This window comes from Tetrao urogallus, assembly GCF_951394365.1.
Source record: "Tetrao urogallus genome assembly, chromosome: 13".
Lineage (NCBI taxonomy): Eukaryota > Metazoa > Chordata > Aves > Galliformes > Phasianidae > Tetrao > Tetrao urogallus.
This window is the reverse complement of record NC_136826.1, coordinates 6,431,790-6,446,457: the sequence shown is the minus strand read 5'-3', so window position 1 is coordinate 6,446,457 and position 14,668 is coordinate 6,431,790. Positions and strand designations below refer to the sequence as shown.

The following is a 14,668-nucleotide window of genomic DNA, read 5'->3' as shown; positions in this document are numbered from 1 at the left end:
AAAGACCCTAGAAATAATTGAACATTCTGAGAAAAGGTACTTCAAGAACTGCTTCTCATGGAGTAAATAGGAGCAGTCTCTCCAAGGTTTTCTTTAACGTTCAGAGGTAAGAAATACATGAGATTAATCAAAATCCCACTAAAGAGAGTAGAATGTAAGTTTATAGTAATGACTATTTTAAAGGGTGCCTTAAGAATAATGATTTCGCCCCCCCGTTTAGTCTCACTTTTCTATTTCTCAATAAACTCCAGAGCCAGAAGAATAAAATAAATTAAAACCAACGTGATTTGCAAGTTACAGAGTTTGAGATTTCTAAGAATAGAAATTTTTTCTCTGTTACATGATGGTTTCACACAAAGGTCCATAAGCATTTGAAATTGAGCCATCAGCACATCCTGGTACATGACATCTTTAAGTACGATGGGTTCAAACTTAAAAGTGCTTGGAAACAGGATTTCCTCTTACAAGTGTTTGCAAGGGGAGGGAGACACACACGAATGTTTATATATATTTATATATAAAGTCAACAGGATCTAGGAGAGGTATTTTACTAATACATGTGCATTCTACTTAAGTACCTATGCTGCATCATAATCTTTTCTATTTGTTGAATTCAGAAACAAAGAAGGACGTGAACTACCTTTAGGCAAGCTTTTCATATCAACATCATTTTCTGAGTTTTCATTTGAATTATCTTCATTTACAGTCTCATCTAAGATTTGTTCCTCATCTGATCCAACATACTTTGTTACAACTGTAGGTTTCCTGCACAGACAGAAAAAAATCCATACTGTGACAAATATTACATATTGTGGTACAGGTAAGCCTGGTACTTTGCAAGCAGAACACCATGCCAATTGGGGAAACCTGCACTTTCATCAATTTAAAACATAAAGCAGAATGCTCTGAGTTATTATAATAAATAAGCTGCACGGCAATTTACCTGGTATTGGGACATGGAACTCTACACTCTTAGGTGAATTAAGTAGATAAATGAATAAAGGATTACTGTTTTTTCACATGCCTACTATACGGTTTGAGGGTTTCTGGGAGGTCAGATCAAGGTTTGATGTGTTTTTAAAAAAGGTATGCAGGAAGTCACACTTTTATTTGAAATTTAAAAAAAAAGCCAGAATAAAACCCAATTGGATGAATGCTCAGAAATCTTAAACATTGTTCCAATTTTAACAGGCAGCCCGAAGAGAACACACAGATATTAGCAAATGACAGCTCAGCTGAAAAGACACTTGCAAGGAAATATAGGAAGTGCAGAAAGAAATTAAAAAGCTGACTGTTTAATATGAAAACCGGCAGCCAAAATCTCACATAAAAATAATTCAGAACTGAACCCCTTAACACGAATGAATATACTATGTCATGGCAGGAAAAATATATTAATCCATAGAGAGTAATTTACTGTGGTCTGAAGGTAATACATGAACTACTGAAGTCAATGCAGGATGCTGTTTTTCTCAGTATCAGACACAGTGCAGTAAGTGCATGAGCAACCATACCTTTAATGATAGACTGGAAGTAAAAAAAAACAGGACTACTGAAAGGCTCTAAATAAAAAAGGCTGGCAGGAGAATGAATTCAGAAGGGAGAAATTAAAGTCAAACACAAAACCAAACTTGCAAATACAGAATCAAGCCGAACAGATAACAGAGAATGAAGAATGTCATTTAATTCCAACAGGCGTGATACAACGAACAAACGTGGTTAACTGTAAGACTGAAAAGAGACACAGAACACTTTGTGGAGAACACTAAGAAGGAAGCTGTTCAAGGCTGGCACTTAGAAGAGCTCACTGATCTACACAGTATACCAGGATAATAAAATTGGAAAAAAAAAAAAAAAGAAAAAAAAAAAGCACAAAGAACATCAGCAGAATGAGCAGGAATTTTACGAGAGGAGGCTTGACTGATGCTATTTAGGTCACATACAATTTTTCTTCCGCAGTCTCAAATTGGTAAACAGTTAACTCTACATCTTTTATGTATTTATTTTTAAATCAAAGGTACAGTTCCTGCCCAGGACAACTTTTAGCACATTTTGGTTCTCCACCAATAAGGTACATAAAACTTTTTTCTGTATGCCCCAACTTACATCACTGAAAGAATCCCATGTGTTGAAAGAGCAAGAGGAAAAGTAATAATTGTTTAAGCAATTGTTAAATCCTGAATAGTCATAAAATGTAGGATAATCCCACTGTATTGTTGTAAATAAAAATTAAGCTTTATGATCTCAACCTCTGACCATGAAAAATCATTTGCATTTTAAATATGGTACAATGCCTTTGTCATACTAGAACTCTGCTAGCTCTGTGGACCTCAAATGGTGCATACTGCCAGCATCTGGCACGGCACAGAGACTTCTCCATACTTTCAGATGATAGAAAGTAATTTCTTCCTTTTTGTTTTCCACACCAACCTTTTTGAGCGTGACGATCCTAACAACGTGACTCTTTCTGAAGAACTACCACCCTAAAAAATAAGAAAAAAAAAGTCACCACACTTGTGATCAAGTCACCTGTCAACAGAAGCATCTTCTTGTTCCATTCACTTGAGCACCAACAATGCATCTCAGAAGTCACCACCTCTTACAAATAATTAAAAACAAATAAAAAGTGCATTAAGAAACATTTTACACAGGAATTGTTGTACATCAGACTAACAAGTAAACTTGAGTATTTCAATAATTTAAAGAAGGAGATGAGGGAAAAATAAGCTGGTTTGCATGCCCATATCACAGTTTCATTCCGAATTTTAAATATTTTTAAATGTATATTTTACAGCTGAAGTTTCTATTCAGCAAACAGGAGATTTTCTGCATATGGCTCTGTCAATATTCTTGAAGCACTTATTGCTAATGGCAATATTTCCTACACATTAGCCACTCTAGACTAGTCAAAAGTATTTTTATTCCTACCTCTTCTCGACTGTTCTCCATTGAGGTTGGACTTCTTTCAGGTTCTCTACTTTTACCTATGGAAAGAAAAATAATCCACTGAACCCAAAGAAATATTAGTAGTTCTTCACATGCTATCTCACAGCATTTTTTATGCTTCATCAGCATTAATAAAGATGGCTGTGTGACTTTCACAGATCAACTTTTGTACAACAGTGAAATAAAACTGACTTCATGACTTAAATTTCACAGAAATCATTTTGAAATAACTTTCAGTTTTGTAGGATAGGCTGAAAGAGAGCCTATATTAAGTGAATTTCAAGACATGAGAACACAACTGTGTACGCAGGGATAACAGAGTGCTTTTTTTAATCTGTAAGGAGTGAAGGATTTCTCTTACACATTTTAATATTAAAAACACGATGTTAAATTTGGGATTATAAGCTATGCACAAACATCAGGACACGAAAGAGAATTCTCATTTCTTGATCCTAGTAGCCGTGGAATATAAAAGCTAAAGACAGATATCTTCTGACTATCTGCTTCATCCACCAGTCCAGGTGATGGAAGGGAATGTTTTAGTTCAGTGGTTTAATGACATTTGCACGAAGTTGCTTGAAAGGTATAAAAATAGTAGTATTGTAACAGATGTACTACTGAGAAACATGCAAGTGACAGTATAACAGAAAACAGAAAAACTGAATAAATATCATCATTTCCTTCTATAACATTAGACTGTTAGCAGTGTAACTTAGTCTTTCCTGACATACTACACTTGGGGAAAAAGCTAAACAATTTTATTTTACTTTAGACAAAAAAAAATTACTAGAAAATTTCATGCTGGGTATTTGACTTAAAACTGAACTGTATGGATAAATTTTAGTATAAATTATCCAGCCATTTCTGCACGCCAAGCTTTTATCCCCTTTAAAAAAGGGAAATTCCTCTCTGGAATATCGTAGGCATTCCACCACACGAAGGAGTGAACCTGAAACGTGGCAGAAGAGTTCCATTTCCTTTGGGGGTGGGACTCGGTCCACCTTCTATTTGTGCCTCATTTTGGATCAACTACTAAATCTCTGGGACATGCCACAGTCTGTACAGGCTCAGTACGGATCGATTTGATGCCGGTAGATCAAGGCTGTGCAGATTCTGCCCTCAGACTGCACATGCGCTATTCCCAAAAGCAACTGAACGAACATGCTCCTCCATCTCACAGCTCCTGGGTGACTGGACTGTACATGCGCCATCCCCACAGAATGACCAAGCATGCCGAACCCCCTCACAGCTCCTAGTGCTGACCAAACTGCACATGCTCCATCCACTCCACGGCTATGAGAGCGCAGAATTTCCCCTGTGACTGCTGCTCCCGGGCAGAGGCTGGTCACTTGATACAAGAGCAGGAAGTCAGTCTCTCCTACGCTCTCTCAATGATCCTCCTGCTGGCACCCACGCAATGTAGAGGAGAGAGACATCCGATACGAATGCAGAGGATAAAGAAACAACATAAGGCTGTAAAATCAAGTACTCAAAATTTAAGAAAAGCCAGAATTAAGGTTATCCGTGCAAGTTCACTTTACTTATTGCTGCTACCACATACGCATCACAGTACACTAAATTCCACATGATCAAGTACTCCATAAGCATCTGTTACACATTTCAGTTGATTTATGTGTGTGTCATGGACATGTCCCAAATCCTTTGAGCCACACAATCATCTCCATCATCATCTCTTACCCTTTACAACACCTAATAATTAATTTATCCTCCATATTCTGGACAAAAATGAGATCCATTAATATATAAACCTGATTTGGCTCCAATCACGTCGATCATTTATACACTGAAAAAGCAGTCAGTGGAGAAAAAAAAAAAGCGTGAATAGGGTACTTCCAAGAGACATCATGTTATGCACAAAAAGCTAGGAAGTAAGCTTGCACAGTTAATTCCGGCATTTTCTAATATTTAAGTGTTTAATCCTTCATGCTTCAACTTCAATATGCTCTTTCTTTGGAAAAAATATATATCTAAACAATAATGAAGCACGTCTTCTATTAATTAGTCAGTGTAGAATTACAGCATCACAGAATGGACTGGATTGGAAGGGACCCCAAGGATCAGCAAGTTCCACCCCCCTGCCACACGCAGGGCCACCATCCTCCAGATCTGGTACCAGACCAAGCTGTGCAGTGCCTCATCCAACCTGGCCTTGAACACCTCCAGGGACGGGGCATCTACAGCCTCTCTAGGCAGCTGTTCCAGCACCTCACCACTCTCATTGTAAAGAACTTCCCCTTGACATCCAACCTAAACCTTCCCTCCTTAAGCTTAAAACCATTCCCTCTTGTGCTACTCACTATCTACTCAAGTAAAAAGTTGATTCCCCTCCTTTTTATTAACCCCCCTTTTAAATACAGGTAGGCTGCAATGAGGTCTCCCTGCAGCCTTCTTTTCTCCAGGCTGAACAAGCCCAGCTCCCTCAGCCTATCTTCATAAGGGAAGCACTCCAGACTTCTGAGCATCTTTGTGACCCTCCTCTGGACCCACTCCAACAGCTCCACAACCTCTGTGTACTTCTGTTTCACAGTATGTTTGAATTCTGAGACAAGCAGCCAAATTCTATTTGATATCTATACAGGATAAAGGGAAAAAAAAAAAAATCAATAAATTTTAAAAAAAAGTATGCTATGTAGCAAAATCTCACCTTAAATGCATGCATCTACAGCAGTTCGATTTCTTATTCTGTTTAAGAAATTATTTGTGTGCTACTTTCTCCTTTGTTAACGGTTCAGTCAGATGCTGACACAAGGCAGACAGGAGCACATGGCAGTACATTCTCAAGATAAACATCAAAAGAAAAACTGCACACCAGCAAACACGCAGCTTTATTACTTACAACAACAGTTTAAAAATAAACTCCACACCACAGCCAACACACTCCCATTCTCCTGCACTCTATCATTTCAGTATAATTTTTAGCTCATGAAACAGCAGTGCCTGGAAAGTTGTGTACCTGTACCCAGTCAAATTTGGAAACAAATTGTATATGGTACTGCTATGAAAAATTTCTGCTTCTTATGAATGCAATCACGCTATTTAAAATTTATTACTAATGTTTAACTTGTAAGTACAAATTTCTAATGCCATATTTGATTTAGTCCAGCATGTTTTTTCAGTTATTTTGTTTCTGAGTGTTTCCAAATAAATATAGGCATCTTTTTCAGATAATTATGAAAGCACAATCTCAACATCTTCTGCCCCAACCACAAGGACTGCAAAAAGTTCACTGCAGCAAAAGAAACAAAATACTGCCCTCACATTCAGGAAAGATGAAAAAGGAACTCCCACCACAGGCAAATGCATGCATGTTTGCCATCTCACGTTTCAGAGAAGGCGAACTACCAGCAGAATTAGCTTCATTCACATTTAAACGCATTATTTTAACTGAAAGAAATCTTGTGTCAAAGGCTGTATGAATCTATCAAAATAGAACCACTTAACTAAATCACACTGGGATTTTGCATAACTGTGCCCTAGTGAAGCGTGATACAATGAAATCACAACAGAAAGATATGTGACTTCAGAATCATATATATGTTTAAACTTAAAACATAAAATGCCATTTTACCTAGGCTTTTGGTTTTAGATAGTGCTGGAGGAGAGTTTGTGTCCTCAGATTCCTCTGATGAGTGAGCCAAGAAGTCATGGAGTTTCTGCACCAATGTATTCAACTTGCTTTCACTGTCAAAATAGAAGTGAAACTTGAAGTTACTGTAGGTCTCACGCTAATTTAGCATGCCTGAAAGGAGTGATGTTGAATCTCAATTAACACACATCTACAGGGGAAAGTTACTCATGACCTGAACACATAATACTACAAAGCAAATAAAAACCATACAATTTTATTAAACCTTACACTAAAAAGAAACAAAAACCAAAACAACAAAGTAGCCTTTTTGATACATACACAAAAAAGCACTGAAGACTCTTAGCAAGAGCCAACAGACTCTTAACAAAGACAATAAACATTTTAAGCTGGTTTTAGCTAGGTGAACATGTGAGATTGTTCTTACCCAAAGCTTATATTAAACCAACTACATACATATACATACATACATAAATATATATATAATGCATTCTGCATTTATTTTGTCAAATACGACCAAGCACAATCAGATCAGTTCATGAGTATTATGCTTGGAATTTTCACCAGGCAGTTTTAGACACCAAGAATCACCAGTCCTGTTTCCTCAATCATCACAGTAAAAAGGCAACAGTTTTGCCCCATGCTTTTGCTATAAAGGCATACTCCTTCATGATTCACACACATTCTATTCCCTTGCATTTTATGTCACCTATTTCATGCTCATTTTTTCCACCTATAGCATCCACAATTTCCTGGACAGGTGCCTTTTCCTGGCTGCAGCTATACTGAGTAAGACCAATGGCAGTCATGTCCTCAGACCCTGTTATCACAAGCTGCCACTCTCAGCTGTTGGTTGCTGCTTCCCTTCCAGACGCTATCAACTCCCAGAAATCTGCCAGCTGATAAGTCTGAGTCATCAGACCTTGTCCGCTATTAGATACGGTTTCTCAAACTGCTCAACTATATCATCCACTCCATAAGTCAGCCCAGTTAAAGGCTACAGACGTCTCTCCTTTTCACTTTTTTCTCCCCCCATCTCCCATCTCTTACTTTCAAAATTGTCTTTTGACAGCAACAGGAAATAATGTTCTCTTGCCCTGTTCTACAGCTTGTAGTGTCCTTTGAGTATTTATCAGAAGCTCAATCCCCTTGCTGTCACCATCTCCACTGTTTTCTGAACACATCAATAAATATCAACTCCCAACTTTCAACTTAACTATTATTTAGAAATAACTTGTCTCTCTTTATTATCTTCTAAAACGCTGTTACTGAAACAAGTTATAATATCCTTGTTCTCTATATAAAACATTCAGAACACTACACATGTCTTTGTGACTAATAGCTTAGAACATGATCAGCTACCAACTACTGCCTCTCATCCTAACTAACCTAGAAGCATCATTTCCAGAACAAAAATGTTCATGCTAGCACATTAAAAGAATGTACAAACTAATACTAAAATGCCTCCTCAGCTTGCTTTTCCTCTGGATTATTCAGCATTTTGTAGCATCAGCCTGTATTAAGGAGTAACAGTTTAAACTTAACTAAGGGCTACTGCACCTCAACCCAAAGGAATTACAGCAATGCTTTCCCTGCTTTTGTATAAAACCTTTTACAGCAAAATCCTTATTCTTTTTAACATATTGTCACAAACTGACACAATAAATAGATCACAACATTTAAAATGTGCATTAAAAAATGCACAGGAGTCTAAAACTTAATAACATCTTAGAAGTAATAAGCAAAGCAAGTCTCACTCCTCCATGAATCAACCATCTCTATGTTATTTCCTAGCCATTTCAGGCTTGCACATACAAAGGAAAAGCTTCACCATCAGTCTAGAACTATTTCAACACAGTTTAGCTTAATTAGAACAAGAATGAAAGAAGACATGTCCTACTATTACTGGTTTGGCCATGAACTTGATTTGTGACCTTGAGGAAGTATCACCCAAGAATACAATTTCTCACCTAAATTCAGAGCAAGTTCTGTAACCTTAACCAGCAACGGCTGGGACACCATTTATCCCAGTAACGAGTGAGACAGTCTGCATTATGTTAACTGCTGTGACAAATGAACACAACGCAGAAGAACAAGGAGGGAGTGCAGGGGAGAGGTGAAGTGTTGTGTCCTCACCTAGCTAGACACAACAGACTGAATTCACTCTGCCTGCTAATTACTGTCCCCCTGTGCTTAACCCATCAACCACATTACTAATGATCACTCTGTGTGTAACAAGTCAAACCATCTCAGACAAAATAAAATGCTACAGAACAGTTTCCATTTGCATCCGATTTGCTACACATTCACGGGACCGCTGTGTCTCGTGGCAGGATAGGTGCTGCAAATTCATGGCCAGGCCATAAGGAAGGGCAGGATTGCTCATTTCGGCAGCAAACCCGGGTCATGTTGGATTACATTGTGAAACTGCACTGGAAGAAACTTGTTATCACCTTCTATTTCTATTTATTCTCCCCTCAGATAGCTCTTTTTTTTTTTTTTAAATGTAGGTAGAGAATGCTCCACCTATTGTCAAAATCTGGAAGAATGTTTTAGAGCTGTTTTTAAAAAACAAAACACACAGGATCCCACCACCTTCCAGACAAAGTTGGGTTACAAATGGCTCTGCAAGCCAGCAATACAGGAGCGTTTTCCAGCTTTTTATCCAACTCCATCAGTTTGGTTACAAACACGCTTTTGCGAAATGTTTTGGTTTTCAGTTCTCAGCTGCCTTAAAGATTTTAGACAAATTCATTTTTAAACCATCTTTACAGTCGCTTCAGCTTAAATTATTTTTCACCTTGGCATTTCCAAAGAAATACTGCAGAGTAGCAACTATTAAGCAGACAAAACTAAACAATACTTGAAAAAATAAAGAAAATTAAGACCAGATGATCTTTAAAACCACCAGACTGTAGGCAAACATCATCTATTTGTAACAGTATCTCTGTGATGGACAAACATAACAACCCATAGCAGAAGTTTGAATATTTTAATTAAGACCAGGGAAAGAGGAAAATAGAGAAAAAGACCAGGCTTCTATCATAGCACAAGACTTGACAACAGCTGCTACCCACTACCACAATACACGCGTTGCTTTAACTCAGTTACAGCGCAGTCCTGCAGACTGCTCAGGCATTAACAGCTGGAGCACACCAGGACTGCTGCAGCACATCTTTCAGCTCAGTTCTACCCAGAAGAAACCTGTTTGTGCACTCCAAGCCCCTTGTGTTATCAAGCAGACGGACTCTTCAAAAATGAACTTGTTTTAAATGCTAGCAGAGGTGCATCCAAAGCCCTGACGGAGACAAGAACGTGACTTTTGAAAGCCTTCCTGTATCTAATACATTACTAACAAGAACATCTTTAAAAAATAACTGTTTTACTATAAGTAAAGCCAAAGCTGATGTCATTTAATTCAACATACAGATCCAGAACAGTTAGAAGGTATTCTTCCTTCCCCCCCAGCATGTAATTTGCCTTCTTATCGCTAAAGTCTTGATATAATCAGGCCAGTATTCTGTCACCCGCAAACCCTCACAGACGTTTTTCATGATTGTAAGGAAAAGCGTTAAGACTAAGCCTGATATAAGGATGTAGTGTGGTTGAGCACACGTGAACAAAATGGCGCAAGACCTGTAGGAGAGCAAAGGATGACAAAATCTGGGAAAGAATTTGTTCCCTAATCAGAAGTCTGCCTCTCTCAGAGAAAACACATAACCAGAAAATAAAAGGAGACTATCACTACACCTACGCCACACTCACTGTATAAGCAATCGTTTTAACCTAAGTACAGAAACCAACCCAGATTACAAGCAGCCATTTCTTCTGCTGAACCTAGATCTGCTCTCTGATATAACTCACTGCTCCTTTGCACAAATCTTTCTGCAAGCACAGGTGACAGAGGATATTAATCACAGTCTCAGTTGGGGAGGCTTATAAACTTCAGTAGTAGCAATATGATACCTGAACTTGCAACAGCAAAATTACAGTTGGCAGGTATGTGACACTAAGAACCAGGGAAGCACTGAGGCTGGGAGATCCCTTCCAGCTCTGAAGATCCCCTAGTGAGATCTCCTGCACAAGCAGGATCAGCTACAGCAGCTGCCAGAAACACGGCCAGGCCAGCGGGGCCGAGCACCTTCATTGCTGGAGCCCGCAGAGCCTCCCTGCTCAACTTGTTCCAATGCTTGGCCATTCTCACAGTAAAACAACTTTCCTGTGCTCAGATGGCATTGGATTACACTGAACTCATTGGATACAGCCAGAAGGAGCCTGGATACTGAAGCTCTGACTGAAAAGAGGTAGACCTCTAGCACTATGCTGAACTTGCAGACACTATGGTTAAGGCTTCATTAACACAGACTCGCTCTTTTCATGTTGGTTAGGATTGTTCTTTGGTCCTCAGGGCTCAATCGAGTAATACCTAATAGAGTTCAAGACATTTGATTATAAGGATTAAGTAACTTTGGAGTATAAGCACAGCACAAGAGGTTCACACAAGTGAACAGACTGAGTTCTCTCCAGACACACAGGGAAAGGTTCAAAATCAATAAGAGACCCTTTATTACGTTCAAAGAAGATTACACAGTGTCTTTTTCTTGAGATGGCATCCAAACAACTGTAACAGGATTTGGCTGAAAGCTACCATGCCTTGCTGGGAAGTGAAGGGTCTTTTTTGTTTGGTTCTTGGTTTGTTTTTACAACTGCATTTTTAGTAGGCTTGAATGCTATATGGAAGTCTGTAATTTCAATGGTAAAATAGCCTGTAAACTTAAAAACAGAAGTCAACCATGTGAAAACCTAAATGTAGTATTTTCACCTGAGACAAAAATGATGGCATACTGTGTATTTTAATACATTAATTCAGGAAAGGAAGCTGAAACGAGCATACGTGTAACCTACAAGACAAAGTACTGTCACAAAAGCTGAAGTGTGCTTTGCTTGAAGGGAAAGAAAGGCTCCACACAATGGCTTTTAGTCTCTAATTCTAAGACTATCTTCTCCTTTGTTTCATTTGTCTTCCACTTTCTGAAGTTTGTAAAAGGTTCTCAATAAGACATCATTCATCATAAACCCTAAGAATTAAAGCTGGTTCCTTAGTTTCCCAGATCTACAACTACCAATCAGACCTGTTACCCACTTTTCAGGGTTATGGCCCTGCTGAAGCACAGTCCTTTTATTTTCCAAAAATACAGCCATCTCAGATTGCCCCACTAACAATGCTGAATTTATTGCCAGAATTGTTGTTTCTGCATTCTAGCAGATCTATCTGCTCAATACAGCTTCTAGCATTAGATGTATTAAGACAGAAAATTCTACAGCTATGCAGCTTGCAGATAAATAAACTGCCTTTCCTGAACGGCACTGAAGCCGACTGTGGGCAACAACCTGTGAACTGAAGTTGGTTTTTGTTCCATGGTTACGCTCCTTTTCTTAAAAAATAACACTAAAGATTCACACCAATCAATCCTTTATCTGTCTTGCATGAAAACTCTTTGTGGCTGGACGTCACAAAAAAATTCTGACAGCTTAGTACTGCCCTTTAGTTAATTAGAGAACTTTACCTACTCACTATCTTTTAAGTCAATATTAAGTCTCCCATTATACCTGCCAGTGAATTTTGACAATTTTGTCTTCCCCCTCCTGACTCACCACCAGAACCTGCAGCACTGACCGACCTGCGAACCGATTCATATTTCTAAACCACCTGCAGGCACAGACTCCAGCAATACGAAATGGGATTTCATGAGGGTCAGCAGTATCCCTAGGCCTCCCTGCTTATAAAAGGCCTATCCAGCGATCCCATCTACAAACATCATTTGTCACAGCCGTTTGTTCTCGTGGTGAACATAGCGTGTTAGCACTGTCTTCTGTTCAGGTACTTTCTTTTGGTAAGCTATATACAAGGAAAAAGCATCAACCTTTACTTCCTTCATTACAGGTGTTGCAAGTGCACACGGAATCTGTGATGAAAATGGGAATTTCAAGTTTCAGTAAGGTTAGGGCCATTCCTTTCTCACACCATATTATCTCAGAGGAGAATAAGGCACCTCTACTTAAGCCCTACAGAAACCACAACACAAAGGACACAAAACCATAACAGACAGTACTATACAGAAACAGAAGCAACAGCCACTGCAGCAAGACTCTCTGGGAGGAATTTCACTTCTGTGTGAACACGTTGGCTCAAGGACACATCTGGCACACAAGGTGACAGCCAGCCTAAAGTTTTGACTATTTGCTCAAGAAAAGCACAAAATCTGCTTACACCCATTTGACATGATTGTGTGACAGCCTGCTAACTCGCACTGTGCCTTCAGACAACACATACAATTACTATGGACTTATTTCCTGGTAGATTATTGTGGCATTAAATAGCATGCCTCGTACAATCCTGAAATATAATTCACACAGAACAAAGAAATTCAAGTGATTAAAGAATACAGAACCCATATTGCACATTGGGAAGACTAAAGCATAAAAAGTTAACCTGAAAATTATAGGTAATGTTGGAACACCGCCTCCTGGATGGTCCAAGACTCAAAATTTGTTTTCTTTTTCTATTGTGCTTATTCACTTCAATGTATGAAATGACTGGTAGGAACAGACCCGGACTTTACAACAAAGATCCCTCCATTTTAAAAAGAAAAATAAAGCAAGTTTTATGTGAAACTGTGGTCCAAAAATCTCAATAAACAAACAAGCAGGGAGATGGTGCACGATGACAGAAAGGCAGCAGCTGGCAGACCAGCACGGCTTGCTGGAAATGAGAGCAAAGAACACTGTGTTCTATGTGAGCAGAGAAACGCGCCTGCATGTGTGTGCAAACAAGTGGAGAGCACCTCTGCCTCTGTTCCAATGCATCAATACATCAAGAGTGCATTCATAGTGCTTTCCTCTACCCTCCCATTCTCTCTAGTATTAGTAGAACTTGAACTGATAAAATAAGAGAAAAGCTCTTGCAATCAATGTGCTCATAACCCTGAAACCACAGCACCAAACAACATAATGCTTGGTATCTAGCACAGAACTTTTCCCATACACTAAAAAACTCAAGATGAGCTCTGTGTGGAACAAGGATCATCAAAGACACCTGCACTGACTGAGAACTGAGTTAATGAGCAGAAAAAAAGTCTGGAGCACCAAAAAATACTGTGTGCAGCTACGTACAAGTTGTTTGTCACAGGGCCTTACTGCATGGACATTCACCCCAGAGATTACATACAAACTCAAATCCACCTTGAACATACTTCCTCAACTTCAAGCATACAAGTGAAACTCTTGAAGTAATCCAATTTAACCTTTCCACCTGCAGGTAAAGGTCTGACCTTCTGTATTATCTAAATTCCACTGCAACGTATTCTAAAGCAGCCTTTTCCCATTAATTCCTGTGCTACGTCAACACAAGAATATTGAAGCAAACTCTTCATGCCATACAGAAATCAAACTCCACTCCTGCTTTTCAAAGACTGAAGATGAAAGAAAAAAATTCCTCTATTTGCTTTTCAGTCTACAAATAAAATAATCAATCCAACAAAAAGCTGGTATAAACTGTCCCAATGCTGTAAAGGCGTGGGGAGGAGTGAGAGATGGGCAACCTGTTTTACAACATGAAGCAAGCAGAAGAAATTGGTAGCTGCTGGGAAGTCATGCAGCACATAACGTATGTTTGTAGTGCTTATGACTTGCATCTAGCACGTGATCAGCATCAGTAACAACAATACTATAATTTTTTGAGTTAGAATCCACGTACATACATTGTTTCCTCTGAAATTTTGAGGCATTAAAATCAAGCAGTACAAAAGAGCAAAAAAAAAAAAAAAAAAAAAAATTTCCCACCTTTTAACTTCTGTTAAACTCAGTGGTCATCACTGAACCGCTCAGGGGAAGTCTGAAACCGGGGGTGAAGAAACACAAATACAACCTCAGAAGAAACTTGGCGGCTCGGTACCTACGACAGCGTGCTGCTCCTCTTTCTTAACATCTTGTTTGATGCTGAAGTCAGACGCAACATTTTTGAGGGCTCAGAAACAATGCTTTATTGTTTACGAGCTGCCTCAGGCATGTGGAATATTTCTGTGCGACTGACAGCGCTGATCAGCCCCTTCAGCC

General features: G+C 38.9%; 1 protein-coding gene across 1 annotated transcript in view; it reads right to left on the bottom strand.

Moving 5' to 3' along the window:
* Positions 1–14,668, bottom strand: part of ATRX (ATRX chromatin remodeler) — a gene marked incomplete at its 3' end in the record, with an annotated part of 73,376 nt that overhangs the window by 58,004 nt on the left and 704 nt on the right. The window contains exons 2-5 of the mRNA XM_079541944.1: positions 6,536–6,648; positions 2,929–2,984; positions 2,431–2,483; positions 641–765 (exon numbers count right to left, since the gene is read on the bottom strand). Of these exons, the coding sequence (XP_079398070.1) occupies positions 641–765; positions 2,431–2,483; positions 2,929–2,984; positions 6,536–6,648 (347 nt within the window). The remainder of the gene's footprint in view (positions 1–640; positions 766–2,430; positions 2,484–2,928; positions 2,985–6,535; positions 6,649–14,668) is intronic.